General features: G+C 40.0%; 1 protein-coding gene across 10 annotated transcripts in view; it reads right to left on the bottom strand.

Moving 5' to 3' along the window:
• Positions 1–16,794, bottom strand: part of gria1a (glutamate receptor, ionotropic, AMPA 1a) — a 73,394-nt gene that overhangs the window by 35,121 nt on the left and 21,479 nt on the right. For all 10 annotated transcript variants that reach the window (XR_002056532.2, XR_002056525.2, XR_003213652.1 and 7 more), the window contains exons 4-9: positions 14,156–14,340; positions 9,685–9,738; positions 6,273–6,431; positions 5,815–5,982; positions 4,791–4,895; positions 3,921–4,028 (exon numbers count right to left, since the gene is read on the bottom strand). Coding sequence is in view for 6 of the 10 variants with exons in the window: in XM_013271749.3 (XP_013127203.1) it covers positions 3,921–4,028; positions 4,791–4,895; positions 5,815–5,982; positions 6,273–6,431; positions 9,685–9,738; positions 14,156–14,340 (779 nt within the window). In the remaining 4 variants the exon portion in view is untranslated. The remainder of the gene's footprint in view (positions 1–3,920; positions 4,029–4,790; positions 4,896–5,814; positions 5,983–6,272; positions 6,432–9,684; positions 9,739–14,155; positions 14,341–16,794) is intronic.

Raw genomic sequence — 16,794 nt, 5'->3', positions numbered from 1 at the left:
TTTCTCTCGTGTGCTGACATTACCCGATATATTTTAAGAGTTATACACACTAAAAGCGACAAAAACACAAAAATCAGGCATGCTAAGATTAGACACATTTCACTCTTTGTCTGGTTTCAGTGCAAAGCTGCAGTCATCAGCAAAGGAAGCTTTGATGCCCCATTAAACCAGTTGTGCCTCATTTCTCCACATCTCCAGGCCTAGTCTGTGGGCACAGGCTTGGACAGCAGGGACTACAGTGAAGAACTATGTGATATCAACACAGCAGCAAAACAACACCCACCCTTAAGCAACGAATCAGAGAGCACAGAAGTTAGAAGGTGTAAAAACTCCTGCGCCTGTGCTCCTCACACCTTATCTCTTCTCTTAGCTTCCAAGACAGAAAACTAATTTATCTTCCCGGAGAAAAGGACACTGATAGGAGATTATGTCAGAGAGAGTTATTTTGGGGGCTTACTCCGGAGACTCCAACTCTTGGGTTTAAATAAGGATTTTAGGCATACTTTCGAAAGTAGCTGTCAATAGACTACATGTCAGGATTTGCATTTGCAGCTACATTAGTGGCTACTTTCTTATATTTAACTCAGTAATCTTGTTATAGTAATACTACAAGAACCACTTGATTGGCTTTTCAGTGAAAATGATTCTCACAGGATCTCTGGTGTTCCAGTTGTATTGCAGACAGTTGAAGTGGCAGAAGCTACATGCATGCAGAATGTATTCCTGGCACTTCACATGTTCCACGCTGTGTTATGTTACAGTCTCATTCCACAAAGGATTCAATTCATTTTTACCTCAAATTATAAACATATTACCCCATAAAGACAAAGTTTTCTTGAAATTCTTGTAAATGTATTAAAAATTAAAAACTAAAATATAACAACTACATAAGTATTCACAGCCCTGGCTCAATATTTCAATCTTCTCTCAAGCTATGTGAGGTTGGATGGGGAGCATCTGTGCACAGCCATTTTCAGATCTCAAGTCTGGGCTCTGGCTGTGACACTCCAGGACATTCACAGAGTGGTCCTGATGCCACTCCTTTGTTACTTTGGCTGTGTGCTTAGGGTCGTTGTCCTGTTGGAAGACTGGGACTGAATCAGAACATTGTGGAGCTTGTTATATCAAGGATACGTTGCTGTGTTCATCTTTCCCTCGACCCTGACTAGACTTGCCGATGACGCACTGCATCCAGGCCACAGAATTCAATCTTTATTTCATCAGAATAGAGAATTTTATTTCTCGATATTTCAGAGTCCTTTAGGTGCCTTTTGGCAAACTCCAAGTAGCTTCCCTCTGGCCTCTCTCTCCTGGAGTGGGGAGTTACTTTCAAACAAAGAATGTGTTTAGTTAACTATGTCTAATCTCTAGGCCTCGATGCTTATTTGCTAACTAGTTTCTGAGATTATGCACTCTGTTTTTCTGAAAAATAGCCTAAAGGCTTGAAAACTGGGTACAAAAAAAACATGTAAGCTATCAATCTCCTTTTCTCGCAGCTGAATGGATTGCATTAGGGTTCACTTTGGGCTTTATTTAAGCTGAACTGACTACTGCAGCCATTTTGCACCAGTTTGTTTAAACATAATTATATCTGCTAAGTGGCAGAGATAGTTGGCTTCTGAAATTTTCTTTATCTTAATTACAACTTGGAGGCTGACTGGAAGAGTTTTTCTCCTCTCACTGGCAATGATTTCTATATTTGCAGCCAATGCCTCTGAAAAAAGTGCACGGGTTGATGTGTACTCATGTTTTTTCTGTTATTCTACATTGTTTCTTGCCTTCATCAACTCCACTAAGAATCTTGTATCTGGTGAGCACTGAAGCCATCTGAAGGAAGGTGCACACAGTAGAATTCATGTGTCCCACAAAACCCCACAGTCATGCAAAAAAGAAAGCTTTCACAGGATTCTATACAGTCCGGTAAAAAATAAGGCTTATCTCATGATTCAGTAGCTGGTAGAACCACCATAATTTTAAATTACTATTTTTTTCTATTTCTTCATCAGTCTCTCACATCATTGAGAAGGAATTTTCACCCACTGTTATTTATGAATTTGCTTTAGTTCATAAAGACTTGTGAGTATTAGTTTAAGTAAAGCTCTCTTAGGTCTCACCACAATATTTAAATCAGGTTGACGTGTGGACTTTGACAGGGTCATTGGAACTACTTGATTCTTCTTCTGTTGTACATTTGCTGCTGTGCTTTGGAACAATGTCCTGCTGAATGATCCAATTTCACCGAAGCTTTAACTGCCAGACAGATGACCTCACATTTGACTCTAGAATGCTTTGCTATAAAGAGCATGCAAGGCTCCTAGGTCCTGTCTCTGCGAAACAGGCACAGATCATCACTCTTGTCACCACACTGCTTGACTGTTGGTATGATGTGTTTGCGCCTATATGCTGTGTTCAGTTTGTAACAAACATAGTGCTGTGCATTATGGTCAAACATCTCCATTTTGGTCACATCTGTCCAAAGGAAATCATTGCAGAAACCTTGTGGTTTGTTCAAATGGATCTTTACCAATCTAAGACATGCTGCCATGTTCTTTTTAGAGAGAAGAGTTTTTTTTCCTGTCAACTCTTCAAAACAAGCCATACTTGTTCAGCCTTCCTCTAGTTGTACTGTCACGAACTGCAAGAGTCTGAGATGTCGCTCTGGAATTTTTTGCAGTTTCTCAGTTTCGCGTTGCACTGTCTGACCTTGAGGTGAGTTTGTTGCGACGTCTACTCCTGGGAGGATTGGTAATCTGTCCTGAATGCCAGCTTGTCAATATTTTTTTTCACTGTTGAATGATTGACTTCAAACTGTTTGCAAATGGTCTTATAAACCTCCACAGATTGATAGGCAGCAACAATTGTTTCTAGATATTGCTGGTGTCTTCCCTCCTCAGAATTGTGTTAACATGCACCTGAATGCTCCAGAGCAGCAAACTGCAGAAACACCTTCCTTCATAGAGATGCTGACACTTGCTGATGTAGGTTGTATTTTTTTACAAGCCTGAAGAAAGTCATATAAATTAAGCTGCTTAATTGCATATACCTTTCACACATACATTAGATAAAGCCACTTTTCACTGCAAAAAAAATTTTCACTTTAAAAATATACCACAAGTAAAAAAAGGGAAGTAGTTCATAGACATAGACAAGCTACAGAGAACATCCTGTACCTGCAGAGATATATTGTACTAACTGTAATATCCTCTACTGTACTGTAGTCAGATATTATCAGCTATGATTACAAAATATAATGCTAAGTGTCACAAGAATGGATCAGGTCGAATCTGACCTCACTTGCAGACCATCTGTGTTATTGCCAATAAATACAACCTAAGACATGTTGGATGACCTAATGATGACATTTATGGTAAAAAATTGAAAGAAATTTATAGGATGCACTGACATACCACAGCCTCATATATAACAGTTACTTTGACTATTTCATGACAAGTTCTAATGCTGCACAGACACTTCTGCTGGTTCCTTCTACGCTGCCTGTTTTTTATGTGTGTTGACATTACCACAGAGATTATGTTGACCTTTTGTGAGCTTTAAAAAGTGCAATAAATGTGTACTATACTAACTCTAACAGTCATCAACACTGTATGTCGGGCATAAGATTCTGCACTTCAGATCTACACGGAGCAATAAAGTTATACTGATACTCATTCTTATTCTGAGCAGGCTTCAGTCAGAGTGAGAGCAGTTAGATAATGTAGCTGGGAAAAGAAACGAGAGCGAGATACAATCACGGACGCCTGCTGAATTCTTTCAGGGGAGTGAAATTTGTGCCTACCATGATAGAAAATATGTTACTATTACTTTATCTGTTTTAATCTCTCAAATTAAACACCCTTGTCCCCTAAAAAAGCCCTTAACCCCTGTTTGTTTGGGTTTTCTTGTTTTTAACTCATACTTACCAAGATAGTGGTGACTATGTAAGTTCTGTTCAGCAGTGGGTAAGTCTCGTTGCTCCCTCTCAGGCTGGCTGTGGTCACGTACTTCTCATCTTCATTCCAGTAGCCGACCTAAGGCAAGGAGAATGTGTCACAAAGTAGGGCCCGTGTTTAATTAACTGCCTAAAGTGAAACTCTGACTATATGAGAGAAAAATAACTTTTACTCCCACTCAAAGACTCGAGCTTAAAGGCAGTTTATCATATTTCAGCTTATATTTAAGTCCAGCCCAATGACCTATCAAGCTGATTTAGCAGCTCTTACTGTGAATGACTGAAATCCCAAAAGAGACATGTATGTGGAGTGCACAAAATATAATTGAAATGATGAGCTGTATTTAATAAAAAAATGTATAATTTATCAGGTATTTCAGATAAATTCAGGTACTTCAGTCTCCTCACTGTATAGCTTCTCCAGCGCAAAAGGAAAATATGAATTCCTGCTATTTCAAATAAACATTCAGTTACATTTGCAAGACTGAAAAAATACCAAGAAGTAAGGTAGATCCATGTCTCTAATTTACCTTTCATCCTTAAGGTATTTGCAGCAGTAATGATGTACTCATTTGGGTGCTGCTCAGTGAGGTGTAAGAGTAAAAAGCTACTCATACACCTCACTGAAGGTAGAAGGAGATTGCTTGTTAAATGTGAATCTTAACTTTTTAAATTAGAAACTGGCTCTTTGGAGCATTCACTCATTTGACTACAGTACAAGGTTTTAAAATAAGCTACAGGGTTAGTCAGACACATGTAATAAGACTGCATGCATATTTTCTTTTTAGAAAGGGGGCCCTTGAGCAAGAATGAATATCTTACATCAGACCATCAGGCTCACCTTCTTGGGTCCAGAGGGGGCCAGTTCCATGACACTAACAGTGTAGTTGGTTCTGCGGCCTTTCTCATTAAACTGAATGTGACCAGTCAATCCATCTATACGGACCTGTAATGGAGTCAAAGATATCGAATAAGTAATTCAGATCCTCTCAGTTGCCTGGCTGGTACGGCTGCCACGTAGCGTGATATTCAACCAGCGTTTCAGTGCTAGGAGCGAGCACTCGCACATCATGCTAACATGACATGCATTCTAAGCGCAACTCGCATGTTTTGTGTCGTTTTCATTTGTGAGTGTCCGCTCGTCCCTGTGGACATAAATGACAGACGGTGTGCACGTATGTGTGCAGAGTGCACCGTGTTTGTCTTGGCTGTGTGATGGAATTAATTGAGCGAACACGAACGGCTTCAATCTCCAGTCTATCTGCAGGCAGATGGCGAGACTGATTCGGAACAGGCCTCTGCGCAGCCACTCTGCAGACAGAGCCTTGGGCAGCTCACTCACACACGCACTTGTACTGTACGTAAATCCTCACGAACACAAAAGCAGTTTTTATGTTTCCATACTTTGCATGAATGGTGTTGAATGGCTTGAATTTAAATTTTCTTTTTTTTTTATTAGCGTTCTAAATTTAATCCAAATAACTGTCCGTGTTCCTCGATGCACATGCGGGTCGGCGTTCGTGTGTCTCTGTGACATTAAGGAGTCTCACAGCCAGTCCAGCATTTTCATCGCCAAATATTACATTTCTAAACTCAATTGCTGATGTCATATTTCATGATAATCACAGTCGAGTGTTATTGCCTGCAGGTTGTGTTTACTAGCTATGATGTCACATTTGATACTGGAGAGCTCTCCAACGACTTAATGTGAACTTTACACGACAGAATGAGACCTAATTTGTTCAGCCAGCCCAAACTCAGGAGCTGTTAGCCAATGTGCCACTCAAGAAATTGTGTGAGTGTGCACGAGGATCTATGTATGTATGCGTGTGTGCATTAGCGTGTTCCTCTCCACGTGTGCAGACCTGCTGCAGGGCTCTCTGGATGTCTATGCCCTGTCCCCAGGGAGCTGGCGGGTTGGCTAGGCATTCTCCAGCGTTGCCCCTGCGAGATATGTCTATCCTCTGTCTCCTTAAATTCTGGAAGGCTGTAGACATGACTTTCACCCCGTCATATGTTAGAGCACCTGTGTACTGCAGAGAGCAAGTTTAATTCAATTACATTTCATGTCACAAACACTAGAAGTGCTTTGCTTAAACACCAGAGACTTCATTTCTATAACTTAAACTTTAGGTTATTTTCTTGTTCCTGTAAATGGACAAATACCTTGATATGGAATCACTCCCAGCTTGGTATAGATACATAATTGTTATAGCAGAAATCCAAAAAGCATATTCAGATAAGAGTTATCTATTATATAGACACTAGGCTTAGAGACTTATGGAAGAAGAAGAAAGTAACTCAGAAATTTAAGGGGTAGTACTTTGAGTCCAGGCTTGGGCATTTTGGAGTCCTTATTATCAAACTCCATCCACTGCTGGACGATGCGGCTCACACTCGGCTCTGAGTTGTTGACGAGCTGGAAGCCGGTTATGTTTGCCCCGCCTTTCCTCAGATCTGTCAGATCAATGTCCAGAAAACCCTGAGAAGAAACCAGACAGAAACAGATTACACACACATACTCACACAGGTACAGAGGATATATTACCTCCCTGTGAAATCCAGATTGATATGTTCTTCTAGACCAGTGGATTGCAAACAGGGGTTCTGGGTATCCAAGGGTCACAAGAAAAAAAACCTGCACGTAAAATGGATCTCGCCTCTACTTTTGAGCTTTATAAGCAGTTTAGCTTATAAGCAGATGGATGAATGGATGGATGGATCATCATAACTTGTTAAAAACTGCATCAAAGGGTTCCAAAGGTTTTGGAATCAGCAGCAGGGCACCTAACATTAGGTGCTGCTGGTTGGGTAATTTAGCCAACTTTATTACATTTTAAGTACTGCTTTAACTGTGCCATCACAAGTTCAAGTTTTAATTTCTTAATAAAGAAAAAAAAATCTTTCATTTTTACATAGGGTGATCATCCCATTGAGCAGACTTCATTTAGGTCTTTCCTGAGGGACAGAAGTAGTGAGAAAGAAAATAGAAAACCTCATTTCATGGAAGGAGCAGTCCGGCACTAATCTGTGATAGACGGAGTCCTCATAGGCTACTGTTAACAACAGCAGGATCAAAACCTTATAGGCTACTGTGAACAATGCAAGGCGAGCCTCAGGCAAAGAAGAATGGAGGAAGAAGCGATTTACTGTAATGGTATTTCCTTCTTGTATTTTTTCCCCCCCTGACTATTATGTGGAGAGGGCTGTTTTTCAGAGAGGTAGAAAGTAGGAAAGACAGTTTCGGTCTCTCAGCAGGCTGCCTGTCAGCGTGGGGAGAGGAGGAGGTAGACAAGAGGGACCGGGTGGGAGTAGAGACAGAGCAGGAGAAAAGATTTGTCTGTGATTTGTCTGAGGTTTAAAAGCAAAGTTTTGACTGATGAGGAGAAAAGGTGCCTCTCTCTGGATTGTCTCCAGCGTACCATCCGTTTTCTTTCTTCTCTGCTCTGATGTTGTTGTTGTTTTTTATCGTGCCATTTGAAGCCTTGGCTCTTTTTATCACATCCGTTCCGAATTCGCGCTTGTTTACTGTGTTTTGATTTTCATACAGTCAAAACAACTGAAGAAAAAAAAAGAGGACTTGCTGTTCCCTAGCCTAAAGTTATCTAGAATTGTTTTTTTGCCCTTCTTTATTTAAGAGAAGAAGAAAAATACCCTAAACATATGTGGGCAACCAAGAGGGGCAGCAGTCTGCCTTAACAGCCGCATTTCCCTTAATGTACCTGTATGTGTTGCCAGGTGTCCATATTTCTCAGCTCAACAGACAGACTTATGTCTTTTTTCTGCTCCATGAATGAGCTAATGCTGTGCAGTCAGCTGAGGAGGTTACTATAGAAACTAGCCTTTGCTAACACAGGACGTGGATGGGGGGTGTTCCCGACAGAATTGTAACCACAATTTAAGTACTTACTGAAATTCAGTCTGTGCTCAGAATCAAAGCACACAAGCACACATGTGCACTGAGGTAAGTAAATGAACTAAAAGGTCCAAGGACGTATAAAGTCGTTTTCTTTCTTTCTTTTTTTTTTTTTTGTAACATTTTAATGGGTCCATTATAAATGACTGTGGCCACTTTGCATATCACCTGTTATTACCGTCTAAGCTTTATCATTTAAAATTAAATCTGGCAAACCGGTCGGACAAGGGAGATTGAGTCAATCTAAAACGCCGGCAGTGAGAAACTGTTCAAGCCAGCAGCTGCATATTAATGTTGTTATTAACACAGCTTCTGTTGATGCCAGTTTTCTTTTCATTTGGCCGCATTTATCGAGTGTTGTCGGGGTCTGCATAACATGTGTGTGGCGAGAAAAAGGCCGCAGACAAAGAGAGCTAATGGATGTATGCTTGCATACACTGGCTGCCTGACCTTTTTCTGTTGCTGTGAGTCTGCACAGCTTTCTGTCACTGACTGTCACAGGTCTCCCACTTGTGTTGCTGTGATTTCTATAGCTGTGGCAGTGAAAGGATATTTGACTAAGCTGAGCTGCAGATGGAATGAGGGTAAAACCAGATAATTCTATTGGGTAAACACAACTACCGAATTGGCAATAAACTACTGAAAGTTTGGAATCCAGTTATGAAATGAAATATAAGATAAAAGATACAATTTGCATAAATTTATATAAATTCAAATAAAGTGTGAATGCAGAGAAGAATAGTGCCGTGCAAAAAGTCCTGAGCCACCCCCGATTTCTCTATTTCTCTTAGAAAATGAGAAATAGATACAGTGAGTTACTGAAATGTGCCAACATATATGAGCCTTTATTCTTCAACACAACCTGAACTCTCTAACACAAGCTTTCTTGTAACTTCATTTTAAGTGGTCTTCATGCCTGATTGTATTCCATTCTGTATTTTTCTATTCAAGTATGATTTACTGTATTGGCAGCGTGTTTGGAATCATTGTCGTGCTGAAATGTTACGTTGTTTCCAGTCAGATGCTTTTCAAATAATATTACATAGTTGATCAAAATCTGACGGTACTTCTCTGCATTCATAATTCCACCATATTTGACAAGATCCTCAACACCACTGGCTGCAATGGAGCCCCAAATCATGATAGAGCTTCCACTGTGTTTTACGGATGGTTGTTAACCCGTCTACTTAAATAATTTCCGATCAGTTTTCATTGAAGAGTAAACTGATCAACTAAGGTGTCAGATAGATCTCTCGGGTCCCGTGACGGAAACTTTTTGCTATAGACAACATTTTTTGGGGACATGACACTTCTTCTGTTGTCCTCAACTCTTTTAAGTAAACACTGCACACCATGCCCAGATAGTTTTTGGTTAATAACTATTTAAGAATCAACATGCTAGTGGAAAAATACTATTTTATGCTTGTTAAAGTGTTTTATCTTTGGCATTTTTGTAGATTCAACTAAAGAAATGGGATAAATTCATGTGTTTTTGTGTGCTAGTAACAAAGTGTTGAAAGACTTGATTTAAAATAGATTCTTTGCTAATGTGTCTGTTATGTGTCGGCACATATGCTTGGATGATTCATAGGTAAGTGCTAACTGTGGTTTTAAAAACATCCTTTGAAAATGCTCAGGTACAGGAAGTGGACTGAAAATGAGTGAAAAAGCAACCAAAGAACTAGGGAAATGCTAGCTCAAGAACTATTGCTTAAGACGTCTTAAAAAATTACAAGAACATCTGGCTCCTTGGAAGCAAAAGATAATTGGTTGTTGGTGGTTATGAAGAAATTAAAAAAATGAAAATAGTCTTTCTTACCAGGTTAGCCAGAATGTAGTGGTAGCTCTTTGCATTCTTTCCTTGATCTACAATCTGAAAGATAAGAACAAAAAAGAGACAGAAAATAAAATGCGTGCCACGCACGAGCACACAAGGTTGTTTCGAATATATTCATGTGTGAGAAAGTGAGGGGAAGGATACGACACTCTCTCGGCATCACACCACAGACAGGACAGTGTAAAGCATTTGATCTTGTGCAGGACAGGCAGAAAGTAGGTTAACAGGAAATCAGAGCAAAGGGACTGGCCTTTGAACATGTTGGCTTTGAGAAAATGACAGTTCTGGAGTCAGAGAATGTCCTTTCCTCCCTTTCCTTCCAGTGATGAATGGCTCTGCTGTGGAAGAAGTGTTTCTACAGCACTGCTGTCTTTATGCAGATATTTGCTCCAAAGAAAATGGCACAATATCTGCCAAGCAAAATGTGTCAAAAGAAAATTTTGATACATAACCCGAAGAGGGAACAAGTTAAAAGTTAAATATCAAAAAAAAGAAGCAAAGATTGAGAAATATACACAGTTTGAGACATGAGACAGACTCTTCCTAATCCTACTAGTCTTCTCTCTGCTCTCAGTATTGTTCCCTTGTGAGCTCTGGTTTGATCTTTGATCTGATATTTAAATATTTTACAGAGTTCTACTTCCCTGGAACTCCATCAAGGTCTAACAATACCATGAAATAATGCAGGCTGTTAGTGATGAACTGTGCCAGCCCTTCTCCCACGCTTACACTCTGCATCTCTGTCCTGCCTGCGCTGTCATAATTCTTTCACTGCAGGCGTCGCAGGTCGGCCAATCGCAAAGGGCCAGGACACTTTAAGAGATGGTTTATTTATATTATGAGTGGAGCAGGTAAACCGAGCGTCACTTTTACTTAAATCTAAATGTAGATTAAGTATATGATTAAAAAGAAAAAAATGTCATGCTTAGCTGGTGGCTAAATTCTTTTTTTTTCTTGGCTAAATAACGAGCCTGCTGTTGTGTATAGCCACAGCAAATTTGGTTGTGTGTGTCCTGACAACAGTCGCATAAAATAAGGCCAAGTGAGCAGCATTAATTTAAAGCTTAATAACAGCCTTAACCCGGTGGATATGAAGTTTGCTTCATGCTCTCCATGCAGGCAGTGTGGTAAATATGTTTTTTCGTTTCTCTTTCTCTTTGCAAGCATTTTGCTTTGTGTATACAGTGCAAAGTGCACTCATTTGTTTGTGTGCTGTTTTCGTGTGCATCTAATGATGCCGTAGGTCATGACAGAAGGTGGCATTTGTTATTAATGATGACCTCAACACGAGGGGAGCCCTGCGGCCAAGCCTCAGGCAAGGAAAAACAAGAAGGAGGGAGGAGAGACACGAACCAGTACTGACACCAACACACCGTGCAACAGGGGGAAACACACAGCCACACTGGACTGTCAAATGGAAAAGTTTTGGCTTTGAGAAGCTTTTTTTAAATTATGCATACAGATTTTAAGAGTCATCCAGAGTGCAGCCCAAAAAGAGCAGGCCACCCTTTTTGTCTCTCTGTTGGCAAACCCACCGAAACATCTCTGCGGTGGCTTTTCTATGAAACTGCCTCTACACTCTGTTTATGTGATATACTGTCAGTGGCTGTATTGTAAGACAATATCTGTACAGTATGAGATGAATTAGATGCGATCAGTTGTGAGTTTAAAGGGCAAACCAGGCAGAGGTGTTGTGTATATATGTGTTTCTCGCTGGATGGGTGCACAGGCAGGGCAGCGTGGAGGCAGGGAGCAGATGTCGGTGATTGATGGTGGCTGTCTGAATGGAGAACTTCTCGGGCTCAGCTTCTGTAAACTGGTGAGAACTGATGCAATAACCTTAACTGTAGACACCAGGCCATCAATAACATTCACACAGAGCAGTGATAGCCTACAAATACAGATGGGAATGTGTGTGCACTTTTTTTTCTCCTCTGGAACAAACATAAAGAACTATTACAGTCTGACTGAAAATCATAACTTGCGTGGAATCAACAAGCAAAACAAATTACACCTTGGTGCCTTCATATTATGCCAGAATGCCTGCTTGTAAAAGGCAGTAAAAAAAACCGAAAACACAAAAAACAACAAAGTGAAAAAAAAGTTTTCAAAATAATGGGTTCTTGGTTTCAGACAGCAGTTGAATAAAAGCAGCTCATTTTGAGTCAGCAACCACTGATTTTGCTGATTGAAAGACAGCTGTCCTTAGCAGCTTGGTAATTAAACTCGGGTACTGTACATGAGTTGGCTGAAAAATATATTTTAATGTTTCCAGCTTGCTCATTTTAAACTGAGAACCCTGTGAAAAGGGTCTCTTGAACCTAAGTACTTCATTCACGATAATGTGCATGATAAAAGACTGTCCATGGCAAGGCATCCACAGAGGTGATGTTTAATGTGGAAGACTAATAAACAGAAGAAGTGTCAGTTTAGGATTAAAGTGTAGCTGTTGTATCCTAAATTAATGGTTTAATGTATCTACTGCTTCCTATTAACAACACTTAATAATCCGGCCTTACAACCCTTAAGAGTTAACTGTCACCCGAGGCTGTCTCCAAAAGCAACTAATCCCCTTAAGTATTAAAATTCGAAACTTTACAGCAAAAAAATGTTTATATCCTTTTACAAACAGTTTCTGGTCTTTTTAGCAGACTTTAACAATGCTGAATGTAAAACACTGCACACTATAACAGCACCTTCATGCCACTGATTTGGGGTTATAAAACTAAAACTTCAACATTGAGTTGAATTAACATTGTTATGGAAGTCTGCTCACAGTCTGCTAGGCTGCATTTGAGCTAATTCCAATAACCAAACAGGACCTCCGGAAGAGGGATGAGCCTGACTAGTCAGCTAGATGTTTGAACGTTTGCCAACTTTGCTAGTCTGTGTCAGAAATAATAGTCGGTTAAATGTATTATTTTTCTTTAATTAATGCAGAAAGGCAGTTACTCGCTCAAAGATGGTTCAAAGATGACACCACTGGTGACCTGGGGCTACAGCCCTAACACACAGCCGGCACCCCCCTGCCTCTCGTTCTTTCTACCAGTGGAAACAAGCTGGGGAAAAATAAACTGAACTGACAGCTGTTCTAACTAGCACTGGTGTATAAAACCTGGAGAATAACGGGAACATAAACAAACATCCAAAGCCAGGTGTAATCATATTCTGAATGTGGATGCTAGCAAGCGTAAACCAAGGCGGCTGCTGTTAGCATCACAAAGGTTAGACATACTCTGCCATCTAATCTGATGCTGTGTGTTTGCAACTTTATAAAGGACAAAATAGGGCACACATTTCAGCGGCCTCCAAAAAATATTGAACAAGGAACACGATTGACAGTTTCATATTGCTCCTGTAGAACACGTGACATATTTGTTGTAATGAGCACTCAGTTTAAATGTTTTCTTAGGATCTTTTACACTAGTCTAACTTTGTTTCTCTTGGTTAAACGACTAACAAATTAGTGGTTTAAACAAGAGAAAAACAAACTGTAGCTACTGTCGGTGAAATGCACCCATACAGCTGTCTGTGGACTTTGCTAATAAAACTAGCTAGCATTAGCCCATAATGTAGCGCTGTTCCCTCTCATCCAGCTATATTCATTTATGGCTCCAAACAACCTAATTGCCAAAAACGCCATTTCAAAAACCAGTGGGTGATGACACAGTGTCTGTGTCCATCACAATATTCTTACAAGCGTATAAACATCCACTTTTCATATTTTTAACCACTATTTTTAGCAGTTGCTAAGGAAACTGCCAACATAGCATCCTAGTAGTGCATCATGTGTAAACTGCAGTGGTTACTGTGATATCTTCCTTTAGCCAAACTACTGTTTGTGAATAATTAGCCAGAAACATTTTCTTCATATTATCTCCTTGTTGTGTTTTTAATCTTCCTTTATAAAGGTAACAACAAAGAGACACCACCTTCATGATATAATCTGGAGTTCAAGGGGCCTGCTGTGCCTAGTTACAGTTGCTAAGCTATGATTGGACAGTCTGTGTTTGATGGAAGGGGCTGCTGAACAGTCAATTGTGATGATAGGATCCTTTTCCTTTTAACAATGTGGAGGTGAGAAAGTGATGATCCTATCATGGGAGAACTGCTGGCTTCAAATGCCAAAGCTGTGTTATTTATCTTTTACTGTCCTTGATGCTCCAGCAGACGAGACATCACAACAGACCAACAGCCAACCACCACATTAAATTTATATCCCCTCCTTTCTTTATCTGATAAAAATGTGTATAAATTTGTCCTGAAATGTTTGTGGCTTTTTTTTGTATGTCTGAGGAATTCTTTTAAACTTAAGCCACATACATAACTAATACTTAGCTTGACATGTGTCTAAAAGAACAGCTGTATGCTTTTGTTGTGCTATGAGGCCACATTTTTATGCTAAAATTAGATTATACATTGTGAAAACATCAAAAAGAGTGAATGTTTTTACCATTTGCAGTATGTTGTTGAGTCTCTCAGTCTCACAGTCAATGATAATCTGGCCCTCCTTTCGCTTGTCCAAATCCTGGAACACTTTCGCAAAGGCATTACTCGATATGGTCTCCACATTGACTGAGGTCACCAGCCAATTCCTCTCTGCTGCCGTGTCAAGAACCTTCTGCAGCACAGACAGACCTGGAAGAGAAGCAAATGAGAACATGTGCTTTTGCCAAGTGTACGGAATAACTGAAATGCGCAAAGAAAGCTCTGGAGGTAACTGTGTGGGCACCTGTAACAGAACTTCTGCAAAGATGATGAATGACTAGTTGGTATTCATCTACTGGGAGCAATCCAACAGTGTCTACATCTTATTAGACAGCATGTGAAATAAATTACATGCGGGGTAATCTCATGCTTTGTGTAGTTATATTATGAACTGCAAGATAAGACAACTTGTGAGCCAAACAGAAGCTGCGCAGAAACCCAAACTGCCCCTGATAAGCTTATCCATCAGAATCTCCCCTGTAGCTCTGGTGATAAAGTGTGACGAATGCGATAGTCCATTAAGCACACTGACATATACAGGTGCACATTTCCAACTCGCACACCGCCGGGCTAAATAATCACCATTTTCATGGTAACAAACAATCAGCTAGACGACACACTCACAGTAAGCTTTAAGTCCTCCAAGCCCCAATTACAGGTGGCTCTACTCAATTACACTGTCACCAATACCCTGCTGACTCATTCGAGCATCATAGAGAAGCAGGTAGAGCAGCCAAAAAGCTAAAGGCTCATGCTAAGACAGGATATAAAAGGTGATTATGGAACACATTGATCTTGAGCTCTGATTTACAATCTGAGTCACTGTTGTACTTCTTTGCTGCTGGCAGCAGACCAATCAGATTCCTCTCAAGCTGGCAGCCGCAGTTGTTCCACAGAGTAAATAAAGTAATTTCACCCACGGCAGACTGGCAGCCATTACCCAAATGAATTATAGCAATCACAAAATTTAGAATTCCAAACTGATACACGACATAGTTGTGTTTGCTTCTATGTCACTTAGCTGGCAAGCACTGTTAAAGACTCCTTCTTTCTGCACATCACGCGTTTTACATATATTCTACGACAAATGCACGCAAATACATTACTGGCTTTCCCACAACAACAGCAACAGCAGCAACAAAACAGACCCTGTCAAAAGAAGAATGAGAAATGAAGTCACAGCGTCTGAAAGATGATTGCTTGGCCTTATTAGAATGCACACCAGCTGCTCTCCAGGCAATTCACGCTGCTTTTTTTGACAACAGGTCATTAAGAAATAAAAAGATGGATGGTGTTTCACCTCTATATATGACCACAATATAGCACATGTAAATAAATTAGGCAACCAGACAAATGTGAGGATGCTGAATGGAAATGATACAGAGGTGTTGGTACATGGCTATTCCTTTTTACCTCATGGTGCCGACACATTTAACAGAAGAAATGAATGATAGAGCGATGAGCACGGGGAGACAGGAGACAGTGAGCCGTGGCTGTGAGTAAAGTCACGAGGGCGGCTGTACTTTAATGGAGTCGAGCTGTGGCGCAAGTAAGGGTTTCAGCACCATGGACAGCACCAGTCATTGTAACCAGGACCCATGTTCCCAAATATGATAATCCTCCCAGAGAGCTCGTCTAAAACTATAAAGCAAACTGTAAATAAAACTATAAGTAAAGAGTTCCAGCTTAAGAGTGATTCAGCTCAAAAGACAGAAAGTTTTACCTCAGGAAGGCAGTGATCCTGCCGCTCGGTATGACATGACGGGTGAAATTGGCAGACCTAATCATATAATTTACTCTGGAAATGGTTTAAACATGAATTTGAAACTGTAATAAATAAGTTAGTTGCATAAATCTGAAGCCACACTTTAGTCTACGAAATATTTGAAAACACGGACCTACCAGTTTATTATGTTGGCATACTTTGCGCTTAATTATTAACAGTGAAAATTATTCAGCTTTTACAAATTACACCTACAATGCCGGGAAGTTCGCCATGTCTGTGAATGCTTTTGCAAGTCTGAGATGTGAAAAATAAAATGAACTGAATCATAATACGAGACCGTGGAAGAGCTGTAATTGTTTGTGTGATCACTCGGCTGATGAAAGCTGGACCGACCAAACTCATCACTGCTGCACTGCTGCGCTCTTTTTCTTTTTCTTTTTTTTTCAGTTCAGTGTTATTGCGTTGGCTGGAAGATGTGAGCGAATTTTAAATGAGATCGACCACAAACATTATCTTAGCTCAGCATTTGGAGTTGACACACATGCAAATGCACAATTTATTATTATTATGCAATCACTGTTATTATGGTGGGAAGTTTAAATACTCAAAAGTCACACCATCTCCAGCTTTACCTATTTCCATCAGCCACTGTGTAAAACGTTTGTATAATCCTCACTTTAAGAGAAACTCTGTGAATTTACTCATTATTTTCACTAGCAGCTACTTTTAGAAGTTCATTAATTTTCATCTTTTCATTCTTTTTTTGTTTATTTTAAATTCTTCTATTTCTTCTAAAAACCTAATATGCTTATTTAGTTCTTAATCTGATTTTACATTATGTTACAGCACTTAAGAATACAGCTGGTTAGCAGTTAAGG

Source organism: Oreochromis niloticus, linkage group LG2, assembly GCF_001858045.2.
Source record: "Oreochromis niloticus isolate F11D_XX linkage group LG2, O_niloticus_UMD_NMBU, whole genome shotgun sequence".
Classification (NCBI taxonomy): domain Eukaryota; kingdom Metazoa; phylum Chordata; class Actinopteri; order Cichliformes; family Cichlidae; genus Oreochromis; species Oreochromis niloticus.
This window is presented reverse-complemented; position numbering and strand designations above follow the sequence as displayed.